The 19864-nt window shown below is 41.3% G+C and overlaps 1 protein-coding gene across 3 annotated transcripts; it reads right to left on the bottom strand.

Moving 5' to 3' along the window:
• Nucleotides 1-1224: 1224 nt before the first annotated feature.
• Nucleotides 1225-19837, bottom strand: LOC115016364 (AP2-associated protein kinase 1-like). Of its 3 annotated transcripts, XM_029444040.1 has the most exons (20): nucleotides 18791-19837; nucleotides 17352-17470; nucleotides 15745-15853; nucleotides 15414-15556; nucleotides 14753-14874; nucleotides 14272-14353; nucleotides 13785-13917; nucleotides 13554-13657; nucleotides 13135-13217; nucleotides 12811-12971; nucleotides 12368-12489; nucleotides 11803-12150; nucleotides 11431-11576; nucleotides 11002-11321; nucleotides 10631-10726; nucleotides 10164-10271; nucleotides 9824-9997; nucleotides 8059-8166; nucleotides 3889-4024; nucleotides 2879-3051 (listed from the first exon to the last, which is right to left on the bottom strand). In XM_029444040.1, exons 1-20 carry the CDS (start codon nucleotides 18951-18953, stop codon nucleotides 3027-3029), a joined length of 2802 nt encoding a protein of 933 aa, XP_029299900.1. In that variant the 5' UTR covers nucleotides 18954-19837; the 3' UTR covers nucleotides 2879-3026. The 3 variants fall into 3 exon arrangements, with proteins under 3 accessions (XP_029299899.1, XP_029299900.1, XP_029299901.1); XM_029444039.1 differs by lacking the exon at nucleotides 3889-4024 and having other exon boundaries at nucleotides 1225-3051; XM_029444041.1 differs by lacking the exons at nucleotides 2879-3051; nucleotides 3889-4024 and adding an exon at nucleotides 4180-7686.
• Between the last annotated feature and the right edge of the window lie 27 nt (nucleotides 19838-19864).

Below are 19864 nucleotides of genomic sequence, written 5' to 3'. Positions count from 1 at the left end.
GTTGAAGAGTGTAGGTAACTGGAGCATTAAGAAGGGGCAAGTTAAGCCCTTTGGAGCCACTTAAGAGTATTTTCTGTGTCAGCCTTTAGGTTGGCAGAGTTTGTCTTTTTGACTGTCAAACATATAACAATAAATTAAATTCTCTAATTTCTAAAAGGATAACAATGTCAAACATTCTCAATATACCACATGCAAAATAATTTAAGATTTACTAAATGCTTTCTTAGTATATTATTCTCAACGCAAGATCAACAAGATTTTACGGCTAGATATAAGATTGCAGGTCTTGGTTGGATCAGGAGTTTTTGCAGTGGGAATGATCAAATCAACTTTCTCTCCTGATCTTCCGAACCCGTCTGTGTTGTGTTTGTGGAGCGCCGCCTGTACCATCAGAACAATAACCACATCAATATGTTTAACTTTAAGGAGGACAATAGTCTTTGCAGTGGCCTCAACTTGGCCAGTGGCACAGTCTACCTTGGCTGCACCAGCGATGGCAATCACTGACGTCACACAGCTAATCAACATTAGTTTGCACGCAGCCCTGAACCAATCTACAGGAAAGCCTCAGACTTATCTATTTCCATTTACGTATACACATCCTGACATGTTTACTCTGATGAAATCAGATCACGATCCCTCTCCTCTTTTTCCATGTCCTACTCCTCATCTCTTCCTAAATCTGAGCTCGCGTGACGTTTCACGTATTGTTGAATAAAAAACAAGCAGCTCGTCTTTCACACAAACTCAATTTAACCTTTTCTACCTCAAGTAGCGCCTTGAGATTGCTTTTAGCTTTGAAAGGCGCTTTATAAATACAATTTATTATTATTATTATTAAGTAGAGGCAAGTTTTTGTTCTGACTGAACACCCGTGTTTATAGAGTTTTTCCATTTTACCTCTGAATTTTTTCTTTTATCTGTATAATGTGGTCTGAATTAACATGAAAGACTAAACCTTTGGCCTCACTGCCCCCGACACGAGCAACAACATCCTGCTGCAGGCGGACACAGCGACATCGGGACTCATCATCTTCATTAAAGTAAACCACAACAAGACTATCAACACATCAGAGACATGAAACAACTTTGAAACCCTGCGGTGCTGTAACTGATGTCTTCTTAGAACAAGCATTCAGCATCACGTCCCGTCTCAGGCTCAGCCATGAAAGCCTGGATCACCTAATATGAAACAAAGAGGCAAGAGAAAGAGCAGGATGCCAATACGTTAACAAACCTTTAATAAAATACAGGTTTCAGTTTCAGATATTTCATAATGTGCAGTATTAACAGCCAGATAATATATAAATATACAAATGCTGTTAGCATTGCAAGGCAGCACGGTTTACAAAAAGTCCTCATCTGTGACAAAGTATAAGGCAAACGTAGAAGCATTATTTAAAGGCTTATAAACTTACTAAAAATTTGGCTCGGTAGAGATGTTATTTTTTTTTCTTGAGAATCCATTCTGACCTCATGCTGTAAGAAATCAGTGGATATAAACCACAGACATATGTTTCATTTAAATACCTCGACCAAAGACAAACATCATTAGCAAATTAAAAAGCCTTTCAAAGTAACTTTAAACATGTCCGTTAACACTGGTGCAGTGTGTTGGAGTCACAGCACCAGCCTGCAAACATGTATTAAGCAGTGAACCAGTACAGATCTGTAGTGACCAGCCCTTTGGGAGTTTGTGTAACTCGCCTGTCTTTATAAAGAGTTAACAGTGCTTCACTCTGTTAATATGAAAGTAATACTTTAACTGCATAAACTGTGTTTTGTCCATCAATTACATAAAACATTTTTAATATTTGGTTTTCAGCTGATGTTTGGTATCTTTTCCAGCACTTGAATATTGACCTGAAGCCTGCAACGTAAAGTAAACATTAATGTTTCTAAAGGTCAGAGTGAAACAGACCCATATTTTCAATTATGGGCATGAAGCACACTCAATTTTTATGCATTATTTGAATAAAACATTAATTACATGGTCGTAATAACAGAACAGGCCTTTAACAAAACCATCTTTGATATCCTAAATTCAGTTTTAAATGGAGTCTGGGACCAATCCTTCAAGTTTATCTTAAGAATTTCTCAGTCCAAGTTCAAAAGTTTGTAAAGTGCTGATATGATGCACTGAAATAAATCACATGACTGAGGTAGACCATAAGTTTAAACAAGTACATCATTGGTTAGATAATTTACTCGTTTTAATACTGCAGTAATAACAAGAGTAAATCTTCAGTAGAAACGTGGGTAATACTGCGACTGAACTCGTTCTTGAGTTACAGAAAAAACCTCTGCCTTGGCTTAAGAGATGATTTTATAATCAAGGTTTCCCTTCAGAGCATCTTGGCTGGAAAGGTGCAGCAGTGAACGGGTCTTCCAGAGGTCTTCCCCCGATGGTCCAGGAATGCAGAGGCCCCACAGCTACCGAGCCCACCGCGGCCTGCTGACCGATCCTAGAGACGACCCGGTGCACCGCCACCGGCTGCTGGAGCAGAAGAGTCTCCGTGTGCAGAGGAGGGGCCCGAATACCAGGAGACTGAGGGCCAGGAGGAGACGCTACTGGGCCCAGGTGACACTGTTTGCTGGTTTCAACCTGCTGTGTACCAGACTTAGATATTTGAGTGTTAGTGGGAACAGCTTTGGTGGTTTCCTGCCTCTTTCCAAACGGTGCCTGGATGAAAACATCAGATTTCTCAGCAGGTTTATGGGACACACAAAAGGAGGAGCTGCTGAATGCCATCTTGCTTTCTTTGCCTGGCGTTTTAAAAGGGGCCAGCTGGAAGACATCAGAGGTGACCGGGCTGTTTGGGGGCTGGAACTGGGACACTTGGTTGACAGGTATAAAAGGCAGGCTGGTGGAAGTAGCTGGTATTGTATGGTGGTGTATGCCGCTAACATCTGATGGCAACATGTGTTTATCATAGACACATGCAGCGGTCTTCAGCTGGATCCTCGCCCTTTGATTCTCTTCAGCGAGCTGCACAGAAGCTACCGTCTGAGCAGCTCGCTGATCATTACCGCTGAGCTCCCTCTGCAGGTCTGTATGTGGGAAAGATGGGAGAAAAGTCAGACATGAAGACACAAAGCTTTGCTGACTTATGAATCTCTTGCATATCATATAAAATATAGTATTTTAACCGTTACATAAAGGAATGGTATTGGCGTTACTGTGTGTATTTCATTATAATTGTATGTGTCCTTTGCTACCATATTTGCTTTGCACGTTGTCTTTTGGGTTTTGGTGAGCGAAAGGCAATTTTCCACTCAGGTGGACATTAAAGTTGAGTTTTATTTTACTCTCAAGTGACTCAAAACCCAATAACATAAACTGGTCAAAGGTGCAACATGTTCTAGTATTTTTAAAACGGTATATCATTACATTACATTACAGGTCATATCATGCATCGGCAAGCTCAGAAGGGTGATGTGGAAAATAAAACTATACTTGATTTTAGGTTTTAGATCCAACAACGACATATCGGTCACTATATATACTTTTTACATAAACAGGTGACCAGCAAGACTTTTTGAATTTGGTTATTAGAGAGTTATGACCAAGATATGAGACAAACTATCTACAATAAGACAATATTGTTCGTCTGTCCGGCTCCAGAAATGATCCTAACTTGCTTAGCTGCAGGTGTGTTCCGGACTAGTGCTCCTACAACATTTAAGTGACGTCTATCGGACATAAAAATAAATAAATAATGGATTGACATTTTAATGGGGCATGAAGATCTTACCTGAGAAGAATAAACCTGCTATTTGAGCAGAATAAGAATTTGATTAGTGCATTACACAATTAAATCTCCCCTAATATATTATGTTTCAAATAAACAAATCATTTACTTGATCATTGAAGCCCCACTGTCTCACCTAAAGTACTTCATGCTGACATCTTCACACACTTCTTTAACAGTCTGACTCACGATGAACAGTTGAGAACAAAAGGATGAGAATGTATGCAGCGGAACCAGCGATATCGTCTTCTTCCTCGTCAACACCTTGGGGCCTACATTACCCACAATGCAACTTAACCTCTGACAGTTCGGTCATAATAAAAAAAACTTTAAGATTCATTATTAGCAATTAGCATTATTATTTTGTGTAAAGGATCATGTGCTTTTGTTGACAGCGAAGAAAATCTTACAATCAACACTCAACACGTTGACATTCACATTTGTATTTTATTTTCCATCCCTTTATAATTCTTTAATTATCTCACAAAAATAGAAGGAGCACACGATACCACAGCTCTGACGCAGGTTTGGGCCATCAAGACAAGAGGCGTCTCAAAAACACTCAATAGTATCAGATGATCGACAGGTTTCATTTTTGGCAAAACAACAGAGATAATGAGGGGCTTCTGTTTCACATCGAGAACTAATCTCACTACCTGCTTGGTTTTACCGATTACAACAGCACACTGGCGGCTACAGGGAGAAAGCTCGGGAGTTGCATAGGTTCAAACAGTAACTGCAAATGACTGATTGCTCGGAGGAAGGATCATAAAGAGGAGGATGAAAAACAACATAAGCCTTCAGTTGCACATGCAGTACCTACAGTAAATACACCTACAGAGAGACTGTTGCTTTGAAACCAGCCACTCCTTTATTTCAAAGATAAATTGAGAGTCCACTCAAAATACTCTCCATCTTGGCGGTTAATGAATAAAATTGAAATAGTAGCACGATGTTTAAACCCATTATTAGGACCTTGTGTCATCAAAGAACATGTGAATAATCAGAACTCAATGCTTTTGGCACTATTCTCAGATTCTGAATTTTAAAGTTGTGAGGTGATTTATTTTATTCTTCAGTCATTGTATTCGATATTACACGTATGAGGTTTACATCTAACTAGCATGTGAAACCCCAATAAGATGTTTGCACTTGTTCAGCATTAAACCACAATAGAACTGATTTGTTTCTTTGAAAAACTTGAAATACCAAAAATTATTTAAACGCATCTCTGAATTACTGCGTCACCTACAGAAGGGACTATTTTAAGTAGAGCTCACAAAATCCCTTTCTAGCATAGTGTTCACACTGTAATCATGCATGGGATGCAAAAATAACGTTGTTTGATCCTACAGAAACATTTCTACTGCTGATTGGAGCAGATTCTTTCAAACCCTGGACAGCTGACTTCTCCACTGCTGGCAGATTCAACCTTTCCACACTTCACAGAGCCCCTCACACATGAACCTATCAGACACTCTCTAAACTGTAGTATGAAGTGCAGACTTCCAGAGGACAGTGAGACTGGGGAGCAGTAAGCCAATAAGGTATCGAACTCTCGGACTTCCTGAGAGAATTTAGGGGGGGGGGGGGGGGGGGGGGGGGGGCTGTGCTTTCAGATTTTAAACGACAACGTGACCGTCGCCATATTTGCAGCAAACATCAACACAAGTAGGCTACTGGAAAACACATCCAACAATTCTGACTCCACACGCACACACACACTTATCATAACACTGTATACCAACACACATGAACATAACATTCAACAACACTGCCATGCTTTTTGATATGATGTGATCACTAAAGCCCGTAAAGCAACACAAAGCTTCACAAAGCACAGTTTTCAGAAAAGGTTCTAGTTTAGCGATGAAATGAAAACGGGGGGGGGGGTTCAAGAGGTTAAGCTCCCACTTTTTCAAAAATGGTCAACTGTTTTGAATAAAAATATAATCCTTCATCAGTCCGTGTAAACAAACAGAACACAGGATCGCTTTCTTTTCACAAAGTTAGAGGAGGCGGCGAAGAACATCGGACTAATCTCCAGGTTGAACAGAAACGAGGATTATCATCTATACATTTTAATGTACCGACAATAACTGAGAAGATACAACCAAGAAAAACTTTCTCAACACACAGTTCCACAAAGAGGAATGAAATATTTATATAGAGTATTCTTCAATATTATGGTGTCAGAATCATAGATATTTTTTATTATTATTATTATTATTATAGACTAATATTTATTTCTTACATTCATTCTCTAACACTCTATTCATATTAACATTTATTAACAGGAAAACAATGTCATTTTCAGTCATATATCTATCGCATATATATGTACATATATATATATATGGATGGATATGTGAGATTTCACAAGTAAAGCAATATGTTTTCCACAAGTAAAGCTTTATGACAATGACTTAATATATACACGGGAAGAATAACCAATTCTATGGTCTGGGTAAGAGCCTGCAGGAGACGCAGATATATATTTACATAAAACTAGGAATGAACAAATGTCAGGAATGTAGGAAGGATTGCACAATGCGGAATGAGTGTTTGTGTTTAAACAAAAAAGTGCGAGTGAGTGGAAATCATTTTAAAATCTGTTTCTGTTAGTGCCAAAGAGATGACCTGAATAGTCTCGACTGTTCTCTCTAGATAAACGCTACTGCATATTTCCACTATTTCCTATTACTGCTGATTTTTCTAATTATTGTCATGATTTCATGCATTTCCTATGGATATGGCACACTGCTATAAACACTGTTAAATGACCCCGATTAGTCATTTAATTCCAAAACAACCTATTGCTTGCCATCGAGGATAAAAAATGAAATATAATATAAAAAAATAAACCAAAACGAGAGCGGATCCTCGTTTGAAAAGTTTGTCAGTTGGACATAATTGATTTAGTTTTGTGGATATATTTAGAGTTTAGCTGAAAGACTTTCTGCAGCAGTCAGCAGTTTACAGTTCACAGATTATTTTTATGGCACTTCACGGTTTATCAGGGAAACGTTTAGTGTCCTGCTCTTCTCTTCATCACAATAACTCAGTGTGTAGGACGTGTGGTTATGGCTGTTTTCTTTCCAGATTGTAATTTTATAGTCTAATCTATTAGCAGCTTTAACTTGGCTAAGATATACATTTATGATACTGTGCAAATCAGGCTACATGACGAGGTTTCCCTTTTATAGAAGAAATAAACTGACCCCATTTAAACAAATGGTCATTTAGCTTTTCTATGGTTTCTACTAGTACTCTAAGATGTGCAAATAAATCTGGGGAAGAGAATTTAAAAAAGGCAAACAACGACAATTTCACTTGTGCACGATAATAACTACGACCACTTATAACTATGCCTATTGTACAATACAACAATGATCTTCTATTGTTTGCTATTAGACATAATGCAATATTGCTCAAACAAACTGGATAGGAATAATATATCCTGATTGACAGAAAGATGGTTAATCTTTAGAAAGGATGATGTTAGTTTACTGGCCACTCCTTAAACCGATGGGGCGATACATGACGTGTGGACACTACAACAAAGAGAAGATGTGAGTGAGAGGGTGAGAGATGAGAAGTGAAGAGAAGCCAGATAATGCGATTGATACGGCGGAGAGGGCAGGTATGAAGAAGCACTGAAAGGCGAAGGACGTTTCTACTGTAGGAACTAGAATGGAGATGACAGCCGAGGGGGGCGGGGGGTGCAGGAAGCTAGCTATGACAACAGTGTTGATTGCCGTTATGCTATGCCAGTCTATAATCCAGTGTTACAGCTTCTACGGGGGGAGGGGGGGGGGGGGGGGGGGAGCCGCCTACAAGTCGATGAGCTGGTCCACCAGCAGCAGGGAGCGGGCCAAGCTGGGCAGGCTGGATTCAGAGCCGCCACTGTTACTGCGCGAGTGGCCTCCTGAAACTGGCCGGAGAGACAAGGGGAGGGGAGGCGGGGGTCCAGACAAATACAGGCAAACAGAAGGGGGGGGGGGAGCGGGAGTCACAACAAGCAAACACAGCAGTGAAGGAGAGGGAGAGAGGTTGAGAAAGACAGAGAGAGAGAGAGAGGGCAGAATTTACCCATTTACCTCTACTGGATTTAAAACATTGTGAGGATGTAAACATAGAGCAGGCACCTGCTCCTGTTATCACTAAGTTTGACCATTTCATTCATTATTTAGCAAATCAAGCATGCACCTGAGGGAACCCCAATACACAGACAATCATGTTGTCTTTAATCCTAAAGACTAATTTGATCCACCTGCGCTCCCTGGTGGAGAATGTAAAGACTTACCTTGCGAGTTCTTTCGGCCCGTGACGGGAATAGGATCAAACTCATCCTCTGTGCCCGCCTCTGCAGCGGCCAGCTGGGGCTCAAAGTCTGAGATCAGCAGAGACGAGTCTGCAGGGGATAAAAGAAAGGTGGGACGTAAAAGTATTGAAAGCCCAATTGTGCCAGAAAATGAGTTTTAGATTAGGAGTAAAACGTTTAAAAAGGAGCATTGTGGCTGATTAATAAGATGATTGTAGAGTATCTGCTTCATCTACTCGTAGTTTAGACCAACAATAAGAGTCAATACCTTCACCCCCATGATAAACAAATGTATAAAATCAACAGTTTCTGCACTAACGCATCGGAAGCTCCCCAGTGGTGCACAGCCTGTCTTTATGTACTATGGGGAGAGATCAGCAGTAATCACGATCCTGCAGCTGGTGCACAGTCAGGCTGTGATTCAGAAAGTCAAATGCCTTCATTCACCAGCCAAGAACCAACAACTGAACCAACAGCTGTGGAGCTCGATGTGGGACAAACAATGCAGTTTTACAGATTATTCCACTCAAAAGCAGCACTTGGGTTTGTTTACTCGGCTTTAATGTTGAAACTGTCTGAATTTGGATTAGAATTATTTGTTAGAATGAGACGGACGTACTTTTGCTGCCACCCAGTGGTTGAACATTTCAAAACTCATAATTTACATATCAGCTCTGTAAACTACAGGTCTTGTGTTCTCCTTCGGGAAAGAAATCAGAAACCAAAAAAGGGATAAATTGCTACTATGTATTTTTTCTTTGCATTCATCCGTTTGAGTGCCGTTAGATCTCCATCTACGTAGGCTAGTTGGAGAACTTTCCATCCAATCAAAGTCATATGCAGAGCAGACGGTCACACTGAGCCGGACTGCAGCCTGCTGCTCAACACAAGAGCCGCAGAGTTTGCACTCGACCCACATTAGCTTTCCTGCTAAAGTCTCCTTCTTATCTAAGTTACAGACATCAGCACACATCTTGAGCTGCACCTTAGCTTGTGAATCTGTTAGCTGCAGCAACTTCAGACAGCTTACCTGCCAATATCACTTTGGTTTGGTCGGATGTTGGTGATGCTTCTCACTATTCAGTACCACTGCGGTCAACGCGGGTCAACCATTGGCTTGTAAGCTACAGCGCAGGTCTGTTTACATTTGTCCGGTGTTCAGTACCAGAGCTCAGCCTGCCAGCTGATGTCAATCAAACTCAGACACAGACTCACTCTGAATCCCGCTTAGACGAAAAGAAGAATTGCTGATATTTCTCCAAAGATTATATTCTTCCTTTTACTAAATCTCAAAAAAGATGTTGAGATTATGTTTTTTACTTTACAGGTTTCCTTTCTGATCTTAAAGGAAGCATAACAGTTCAAATGTATTTTCTTTTTATATACCAGCAGTACAAGAGCAGACAGCATAGAACGGAAAACAATATCCTCCAAAGACAACTTCTGATCAAAGTGAGCGAAGAAGAATTTGACAAGCATTTGGAGGCACAATTGGGTCCTTAACAATGCAATTCCTTTTCAATTCGTTAAGTACTTATTTGTTAAGATCTTATGTTTAAAGTATTTAAATGCTGCTATAAAGCCCTTTGAAGCGCCTCGTGTCTGAATGGTGCTCTATAAATAAAATTGCTTTAATCGTTTTAAATACTTGGTGCAACGGCACAGACGCACTTATGTCACTAATTCAAAAATCATTGGGGCTCATTACCCATGTGTATGAAGAAGTCTTTAGATTCTTACAGCTTACCTGCTATAGGTTGCGCGCAATCCCCAGACAACAGAGAAAAATCATCCAAAGCAGAGGCAGCGGAGGAGGTGGGAGCAGAAGAGACGGAGGAGGTGGCACTGCTCGCTGCCGGAGGGGCGGACGGACCAGAGATCAGAGCGCAGCCCAGGAGAGAGTCGTCTGCGGTGAGAGGGTCTGTGAGCCAAAGGTCAACAGAAAAGAGTTTAGTGATGGTTCAAATACAAAGAGGACACACACACACACACACACACACACACACACAACACACACACACACACACACACACACACACACACACACACACACACACACACACACACACACACACACACACACACACCTTTTGCAGCCTCTTCCACAGAGCCACCGAAGGGATCAGACAACGACAAGAGGTCTTGAAGCATGAGTGAAGACGTGTCTGGAGATTTGAGTCCTTCAATCAGCTTCTCTGAAGTCCAATGAAGAATTAAGAGACGATTAAGGAGACGTGCTTCAGCAAAGTGCAATAACAATATCAGTTATTGCAAAAAATGTAAAAGGCCCAAAGTTAAATACTGACAGTATAGCAAACAGACCGATGACTACAGGCTAAAAGGGTGTGTTCACACGGACAGATATTTGGTTTGGAGACTAGCTGCTGATCATGCACTTAATGTTTAGATCAGGTCATTCTAAACCATTATTTATTCATAGGTATTGAAGATGTAAAGTATTTTATATATATATATATATATATATATATATATATATATATATATATATAATAAAAGCACACACACACACACACACACACTAAGAGATATTTACCTGATGTATCGGAGAGCTCGAGGATATCAAAAGGATCTGGGACAACCAACAGTGAGGCTCCTGAATCCACATCAACAATGGTTGATGGTCTTTCAACTAAGAAACAGAAGCAATCTTTTACAGAGTTATAACCCATTACGAAGCCCAACAATGAGCCTAAAAATGCATCATGGGAGGAAGCAGGTGTTTTTTTAGTTGCTGTGTTTCAATACAAATGGGTTGAACTTGGCTGGTATTAGGTATTTAGGCCAATTCTTTCTCTATAATGGCAACATCAGAAACATCTGTGGAGTCTCCAGGTCCATGCAGAAGCAAGAAAAGAAGAAAAACACAGATTCTGTAGAATATCTAAAGGAATAAATATGACGTACCAGTATCTTGGGGTGTATCATCCACAGTTGAGGCCTGCAGGCCTGGTATCAACTCCTCTGAGGATGGCTCAATTTCTGAAGGTAGGTCTGGAAAAAGTAGCATAGTAGCAGTAATAACAGTAACTGTGGGCTTTTTGCCCTCAGTTTTGAATTCCTCTGCAGAGAGGTTGGAAAAGAGATCATCGTCGAATGGGTTCCATGCAGGCTGTGTGGGGGTGTTGGTGGCCTCCACAGTGGGTCCAGCTTTGTTTAGGTCCTGGCCTGCATCACCATCACCAAGCTCAACAAGCTGGGTGGTACTTGGTGGAGATGTAAGTGATCTACGGGTAAAAGAAACGCACACACTATCATAACGTAAAACAAAAAAAGTAGAAGATTTGAATTTGAACAATTCTTTCAGGTTTATTCCAGTTCACACGTGCAACTTACTGGTCGAGAGCAGCGTCTCCGTTAGCTCCTTGTGGCTGCTGTGAGGAGTCGCTCACTGGAACTCCAGCAACGCTGCTCGATGTGGCGTCACTTGGTGTGTGTTGGTGGCCTCGTTCTTCAGTTGTCTTTGGAGAGGCAGGTGGAGTCTGATCAGAAGGGGCATGGAGTGAAAGCAAAACACAGGAGATCAAGAAATAGTCCATAGACGATCTCACGAGTCACAGAAAGTCTCACAGACAAATATATATATATAGTTTTTTTTCTCAAAGTCAAACCTAAGGAAAACTAAAAGATGAACTAAGAGAAAACCAGGCCACGCCACCTCTCTGATGTTCAGGCCCTGTTTGAAGCTAGACAGTGAGCAGAACATACCGTCTCAGCTGCTTTTTGGCTGATCTCAGTGGAGCCGGGCTGAGCCTGGGCCGCTGATGGCGGAGTTATCTGCTGCTGCTGGGATACAGGCGGCTGACCAGAGGCCTGTTTGCTGGGTGACGACTGAGCCGCTGGCTGCTGAGCCTGCTTGCGTCGAGCTGGGCGTTGAGGAGGGGCCGGGCTCGATGGAGCTGCTTGCTGTGAGGGGCCACTGGACAGGGAGGGAGGTATGGTCTGTTGCTGAACTATTGGCTGTGCTTGTGGTTGGACGTCAGCCTTGGTCACCGGTGACACGACTGCTGCTGCCGTTGTAGTCTCCGCTGCTGTGGCTGCGGCTGCCTGCACGGGCTATCACACAAAGATATACGACAGAATCTGTTGTTACATTTGTAAATCATCTTAACTAACTATGATCAATAATAAACTGCTATACGTGAATTATACTTCACTGAAGAGGTTTTCCTTTTTTTTCCACATTTTCGTACAGAAAAACAAGATTGAGGGTTATTAATTTACACCAGTTAACAGCTCCTCTGCCTTTTCAGAGTAATGTGTCAGTATGTACCTGCTTCTGTGGAGCCGCAGCCTGACTGGAATTGTTTTGTGACTGGACGAGAGGCAGCGCTGAAGTCTGTGCCTTCTGTGACTGCAGAGCTGCGGCTGGCTGAGAGAAGTTTAAACTGACTCCTGTGGGACGTTAAAAAGAGCACAAACTATGAATTACTCAACAGCATGAAAACACTTTTAAATTGAACAAATATACCAGGTACAAAAACTGATAACAACTGAAGCAGAATTTCAGAGTGTGGAGAAAATCATCACATAATCACTTTGGGCCGGTGGTTAGTTTGCTTTAATTTGCATGAGTCTTAACCTGCATACTGCTGTATCAGTGTGTGCACAAAGGAATTAGAGGAATTTCTGTCTGTATGCACATCTTAATTCATCAAAAGCCCAGTTTTCTTTCCTATGACAGATACGAGAACAAGAACGGAGTGCTGTACGTACCCACAGGCTGAGCTGCACCACCAGGGAGATTAGGCCGCTTGCGAGGGGTGAGAGCAGCAGGCTGGATGGGTAGGATGCCAGCCGCGGGCTGGGAATGGGCTGCTTTGGGCCTCTGGCGAGGGGTGATGGAGGTTTCAGTGGTGGGAATTGGATCTGTCAGTCTGGCAACAAAGGGAGCATGTTGGCCTTCTTGTTAATCGTGGCAAATAGTGTTAACATAACTATTTAATGAGTATCAGAATACTGACTGAACCTAATTACTTCCACAACATGTCGTGGTACTACGGCTTTAATGGTGGTACAATGTAAGCAGGTCATGCTTGCCTGGGTTTAGCCTGGTTCTTCTTTGCTGCTGCAGCTTCGCTTGCTTTGATTGGCTCAGGAAGTTTAGAAGGAATTTGGGAATTCTAGATTATGGAAAGAAAAATGCAAAAATCTCAAAAAACAAAATGGTATGTTAAATTCTCCACAAGACAGCAGTATTAATGCCAGCGGGACAGACACAATTAGACCACGAGAACTTCCTGATTCTTGCAGAATATCATCAGTGCTAACAAGCATTTTCTACTGTTTGCAACTGATGAATTAGTACAGATCTTCCTCTCCAGAGTGTGACAACTGGCTGGTCAGGCAGACGGCCCATAGCAGATTCAGCTGAATAAAACATGTAAATCAATTCCTGATAAGAGAAAGCAAAGCATTTCAAGATATTTCAGCTGACGCTGGTGCTGAGAAAGACTGACCTTCACATTCTGAACAGGGCAGGTCCGCTGAGCTAGTTTAAAAGCAAAGTGGGACACTTGGTAGATATCTGGTCTTTTCTCAGGGTCTGGCTCCAGCATGTACCCTAAAACATCAAGAAGAAACAAGAGAGTGACTCAATAAGGAAGTAGACATTAACACTTAAACCACAAGTGACTGACTTTATGTAAAACTGAATTTTGCGCTGTTGAAAACGTTCACGAAGGACTAACGAATGAGGCAGTGAAGATCATAAGAGTAGCGGGAGTTGTCTGGAATGGTGAAACTGCCATCACAGATGGCCACCTGGCTTTCACCAAAGGGCAGAGTGAAGAAGCACACTTTGTACAGCAAACAGCCCAGAGCCTGGAGAAAAACAACCACGTGCCCCGTCACACCAAACACAAACAGAGACAGAAAGGAGAGGAGAGGGAAATATTTAATAAAAAGCATCAATAGTACACAGCAAGTCACACAACAAATACCTTTTCTCTGCTAAATACCAGCTGGCATAACGTTAAAAACTAAGTACAAACTCATACATCTGCTGCTTAACAAACATCATAAATGATAGTTTCACAAACTATACCATAATCAATACTTTGATCATGTTCTACATCAATGGAGGCTTTAGTGTGATATATACAGTCAGTGTGTGTTACTGCTCTAACAGCGCTTCTGCATCTCCGTTATGATTATCCCAGAAGTCTCATCACTCACCCACACATCTGATTTTGTAGTGATGATCTGGTTATTGTAGAGGTTCACCATCTCAGGGGCACGATATGATAAAGTAGTGTACCTGAAGAGAAACAGGAATAGATTAGTAAGAATAAAACCAAATTAGTAAGAAATACACCAGTTTTTAATGTGCCAGTGAAATAAAAACAGCAGACACAGTATAATGTGCTCATAGACGCTGATGAAAGTAGTGATTCTACTCATTACAAATTACATTTCGCATCAAACTAAGCCAGTTTTGCACACACATCAAAATATTAACATGCGCTGTGCAGAACCTTGCAGTCCATATTAAGAGGAGGAAGTGGAAAATTCAATTATAGATCTATAAAATGACAACAAAGCTGCTCATGAATAAAAAAGAAAAACTGCTGACCATTTCTGTGCAGTCCCACCTAAAAGGAGTGCTAATGAATGAAAGCTGCAAATATGGCCAAAGCAGAAGAAAAGCGGGACAAACTTTTTGATTTCTTCCTCCACTGTGGCCACTCCTTCAGTCTGTGGGCTCTGGAACTTGTTAGTGGCGCTGCCAAAGTCACACAGCACATAATGACCCTTGTCATGCAGGAGGATGTTCTCCACCTGGGAAAGTCACATAGAGCAACATGGAGGTTACACATGTAAAGACCCTGTTTGGAGGCCCATTCTGACAAATCAAACACGTTTCTTGTCTCCTGCGACATGTACACTTGAGGTAATGATTCACACACAACAATCCGGCCACCTTCACATCATGACATCCAGATTCAAGTCAACAGAGTGAAATCGACATTTTCTATTATGCTCAAACACACTTTTCAGGTTTTTAATGTAAATAAAGACATCTGCACTGCAATAAAAAGTGGTGTTTCCATCTGGATTAAATCTACTGAGTGACAGTAACTTAAGCTTAATGCGACAGACACACTGCGGTTGACTGCGTTCTGCAGAAATGGAAAGGCATTTGAAATATTTTGACAAGTGACAATCTGCTCTCCATAATTAAACACAGCTTCAACTCACAGACATCAATCGTGACTCTTCAAACCCACAGCATGGTGATCCACAGTGGGTTCTGTCCCCGAGTTAACACAGCAGCCGAGCAGAGCATTACAGAGAAGAAAAATGGCAAAATGTATCACCTTAAGGTCTCTATGGATGATAGGTGTCTTGCGCTGGTGCAGGCGAGAAACGGCATCACAGGTGTCGCAGAAGATCTGCAGCACCTCAGCCTCAGTGAAGCCAGTCTGCAGCCTCTGATTCATCAAATTTACCACCTGCCCCCCTGCAAAAACAATATCAAATTATACCGCGGGACAAACAAGGGAATTAACCTCACTGGTATATAATTGAAACTTAACGTGTGTGTGTCATTCTGTTAAAACACTGATAAATTGTGTTGAAACTGTTAGCCAAACTCAGTAACCGAATCACGTGGATGCAGCCGCACCACACTTCCCTCTCAGCACTCACCCTTGCAGTAATCCATAAGTATGAAAACCTCCCATACGTCCCTTGATCCCATAGCCGTAATACTGGAGTCCAGATAACCAACAATATTCTTGTGACCGACAAGGTCTTTCTGCAAGGACACAAGCATTCAAGAGCATTAACAAACCACTGTTCTTAAACGTTATACCAATATATACAGCTCCTGCTAAACTGTGGCATAGTGTGCACATACAACGTGAACGAGGAAGAGAAAGAAAGCATTTCATAAGGACTTGATTTTCTATGTTGAATTCCTCATTCAGAAAAGATGCCACAGAAACGACTAAATGATTTGATACAACGAATATAAAACGATGGAGCAGGTAGGAAATATTTTTGTGTTTTTTTGCTGCAAAAGAGGTAAAATAACAAGTTTACTCTTTTAATGCAATCTGCTCTGCAGTGTGGCGCCATCACCTGCAGAGGGAGCTGCAATGGAGAGCTGATTAGGTAATGAAAAAATGTCAAGTACTGCAGCTGAGGTGAAGCACTCTGTCTGTCTGTCTGTCAGTGTGTCAGAGTGTGTGTGTGTGTGTGTGTGTGTGTGTGTGTGTGTGTGTGTGTGTGTGTGTGTGTGTGTGTGTGTGTGTGTGAGAGAAAGTGAGAAAGATCTTTAAACTAAGTTGTTAGAAAGTACTTCATGTAATTCTGTTGATTTTCTTTTGTAAAGTGGACCATCCATTGCTTCCTTCCTTCCTGAGACATAAAAGAACAATTTCTCAATGAATGTCCAATGAAACAAGCTTCAAAACTGCTGATAGAAATGGTACATTTTGTGGTAGGCTACCATGACAGACATTATAAACTAAATCACGTTCAGCTTTATGTTGTATTAGCAAAGCAAACAGAGAGCATTTAGGTTCAGAACCTTTTACCAATCTCAACATTAAATTCTTAAAATAAAAAAAACATCTCATCACAAACTAGATGGTCCTTTAAGAATCAGGTGTTCATAGTTCAGTAACCCCTGCAACTCATTCCACAAGACGTCTCCGGGGGACAGCGGAACATGTAAGACAATACTATGAAAACAAAAACAGAGAACCAAGAACCAGATGAATCAATACAGAACGAACATCCAAACAATCCTGATGCAGGCTGTATGTGTACTCAACCGAGCACTTGTTCTTAGTCATTTAATGACGGTAGAGCTGCAACCATTAGTCCACTGAAAAATAATCACTAACTATTTGATAGTGGATTCATTTTTTAAAGTAATTTTCATGCAAAAATGTCAGGAAACGCTTTTATCAGCCTCTCAAACTATAGAGGTTTCCTGCTTTTCTCTGTTTTATTTCATATTAAACTAAAGTCATCACTTTGGAATTTGAGAAACAAGGATGGACCTTTTAAACTATTTTCTGACATTTTACAGACCAAAGAATTAATATAGAAAATGATCTTTAGCAGCCGCCCTACTTGACAGAATAGAGAACTTCATGCGCGGATTTCTTGTTCATTTTCAGGCAGAATTGAAGAGTTTAACTTTGTTTTGTAGTTGCCTTCATATGTGGTTTCAACCCCCAAAAGAAACTCATATGAGCTCAGTGTGAGAACAAGCAGGGAAATAATTCATCTCAGCAACTCACCATTATTTGAATCTCGCATTTGCACACCTGCAGATCATGCTCATTGTTGACGTACATCCTCTTCAGGGCGCAACGCACCCCTTGATTTGTTCGCACCAGGAACACAATTGCAAAGCCACCTGCGGGTTTGAGAAAGAGACTAAATGAGATTATATCACCAAAACCTAAATGCACATTACAAATATTATTTATTATTACATTAAATCCCAGATTTAACAATCAACACAAGATGTATAAGGAATTCGAGCATCACACCACTCTCACAAGTTTTCTTAATGCATCATGATTTTGGAAATGTTGGTGACGTGCTCAATTTTACACCCAATTACTTCCACAACCGTTGCGATCTGTATGTGTACATCAATATGGACGATCAGGACCAAATGGTGCAGCCTTATAGCGTTATACATTAGTCATGACGTTGCTGCGGGGTTAACGTAGAGGCCTACATTGAGGCCTAACCATCTGGTATAGCTCAGACCACAAACTCAGTTTGTCGAATTTAGTTGTGACAGTCATCAATTTCAGGCAGATATTGCAGCTCATCCTCCACTTGACATGAGTGAAATGGCATTCTAGCACTATCAAACTTTGTCTCGTGTTACTGTAAGTAGTGCTTGTTAAGTAAATGTAATTGATAGACCATGTAATTATATTGTTTATTTATGTTTTTGCTTAGTGAGGCAGATAGATTTCCATGCTCCTTTTGGGTCATGGAACGTGTAAAAAAAAAAAAGAGTTGTGTTTTGATTGTGAATCACTTTTTTTCTTTCTGGAGTTTGTCCACTACCATGTCAGGGAACAAATACAAATTTGAAATACAACAAAATCAGCAAGAGATACCTATTAGCATGGCGAGTGCAGGTTGAGGCTGAGGCTTTGCATGAATGATACTGTAAAGGAGACATGATTACCACAGCCTATGTTTAAGAAGATTATAAGCTTATCTTCAATCAAAGATTAAAAGAGTCAATCAAAGTATTTTACCAGAAGTAAGAACAACATTGCAATATTCTCTCACTTAATATGTATACTGTGCTGATGCCAAACTCAAAAGAAATCTAACAAGGATGCAAGTGATCTAAAGCTTGCAATGCACACTAACCATTCATTTCTTCATTTTAAAAAGGGATCAAATAACTGCTCCTACTGCACCAGGTAGGTCTGAATCTCCTTGAATCACACTTCTGAATCATAAAACAGTTGTGTTAGGCAGAGTACAGCTGAGAGAAAGCAGTAGGCCTCTTTTATTGCGTTGATGTATCCAAGATACAAAGCTGCATCATTCCTGTGGGGATGGCATAAGGTTACATCCCTGCTCTGTCATGTGACTCATGCGTTTGGCTTGCAGGACTCACATCACATTCAACAACATGCACGGAAATATAAGGAAGGAGCAAACAAATGGCATCATTCGGCCTCTGCAAACCCTTTCTCACCTTCAGCAATTATCTCCTCAACAGTGACTTGGTGCCGCCCGACAGTGAAGGCTCTGCCAATGAAATTTCCGCCTGCATGACTGGACCCCGAGCTGCTACCCCCTCCTCCAGAACCAGGCCCAGAGCTCACCAACTCCCGACGAGAATCAAAGAACTTCCTCATGTTGTCCAAATGACAGGAGGAGTATTTGCAGCTTCAATCACACAGACCCACAGATGAAGTGCTTGTTTCCTGTGCACTTAATTATTGCACTGATATATAAAAGAAGATTGTAAACCTAACGAATCCGACGCTTCAAGCAAGTCTATTTGCAGTCTCAAAACATGCAGTGATGCCTTTATCACTTATGATGTTGAGACAACCCAGATTTTTGGTTGCAGATTTCCATTTACAAGCCAGTTGGTGATAGCTAGTGCGGTTGCGACTCGCTGTTATGTAAGTGAATTACACCACCCAGGAGGCTAAAGCATCTCCGGAGAAAGTCTTTCTTCAGCTATCCATCCAGCTGTTCATGGTCGGCTGCTGCAGATGATAACATTAGGTCCATCTCCATCTCGTCCAGCCAATACCCAGCTAGCTAAGTGCTAGCTACTTACGCGCTATGACATTTCGTGTAAGGTTATCCAGGTTATCCTCTGAAGATAATGTCTTCGAGAGCGATGTATCCGACGTGTAACTTGTGTGATAGCGTTACCCAAAAAAATCTTTCCATCCTCAGTCAAGTGAAGCAGCCTTTAGATGGCACATAGCTGCACGTCTAGCTATTTAATTGCTCCCATATACGTTAAAACTGTGATTTTTGTAAGCTAACGCATTAGCGCGAGGCAGCCTTTCACCAACACTAACACGCGCAGAGTCGACAGGAAACTAAAGCCAACGTCTGTTACAACTGGAGCTGAAAACAATTTTTTTTTTACATCTATCAAAACATTAGGCATAGGTTTCAACCCAGCAGCCTAATCTCTGCAACCACAGCAATCTTTGGCTGCCAGCGATATCGCAACATCCTAGCTGTTGCTGTTGACGCGCGGACGGAATTCTGGGTATTGTAGTTCAGAGCGCAGCTGCAGCCT

Source organism: Cottoperca gobio, chromosome 12 (genome assembly GCF_900634415.1).
Source record: "Cottoperca gobio chromosome 12, fCotGob3.1, whole genome shotgun sequence".
Classification (NCBI taxonomy): domain Eukaryota; kingdom Metazoa; phylum Chordata; class Actinopteri; order Perciformes; family Bovichtidae; genus Cottoperca; species Cottoperca gobio.
This window is presented reverse-complemented; position numbering and strand designations above follow the sequence as displayed.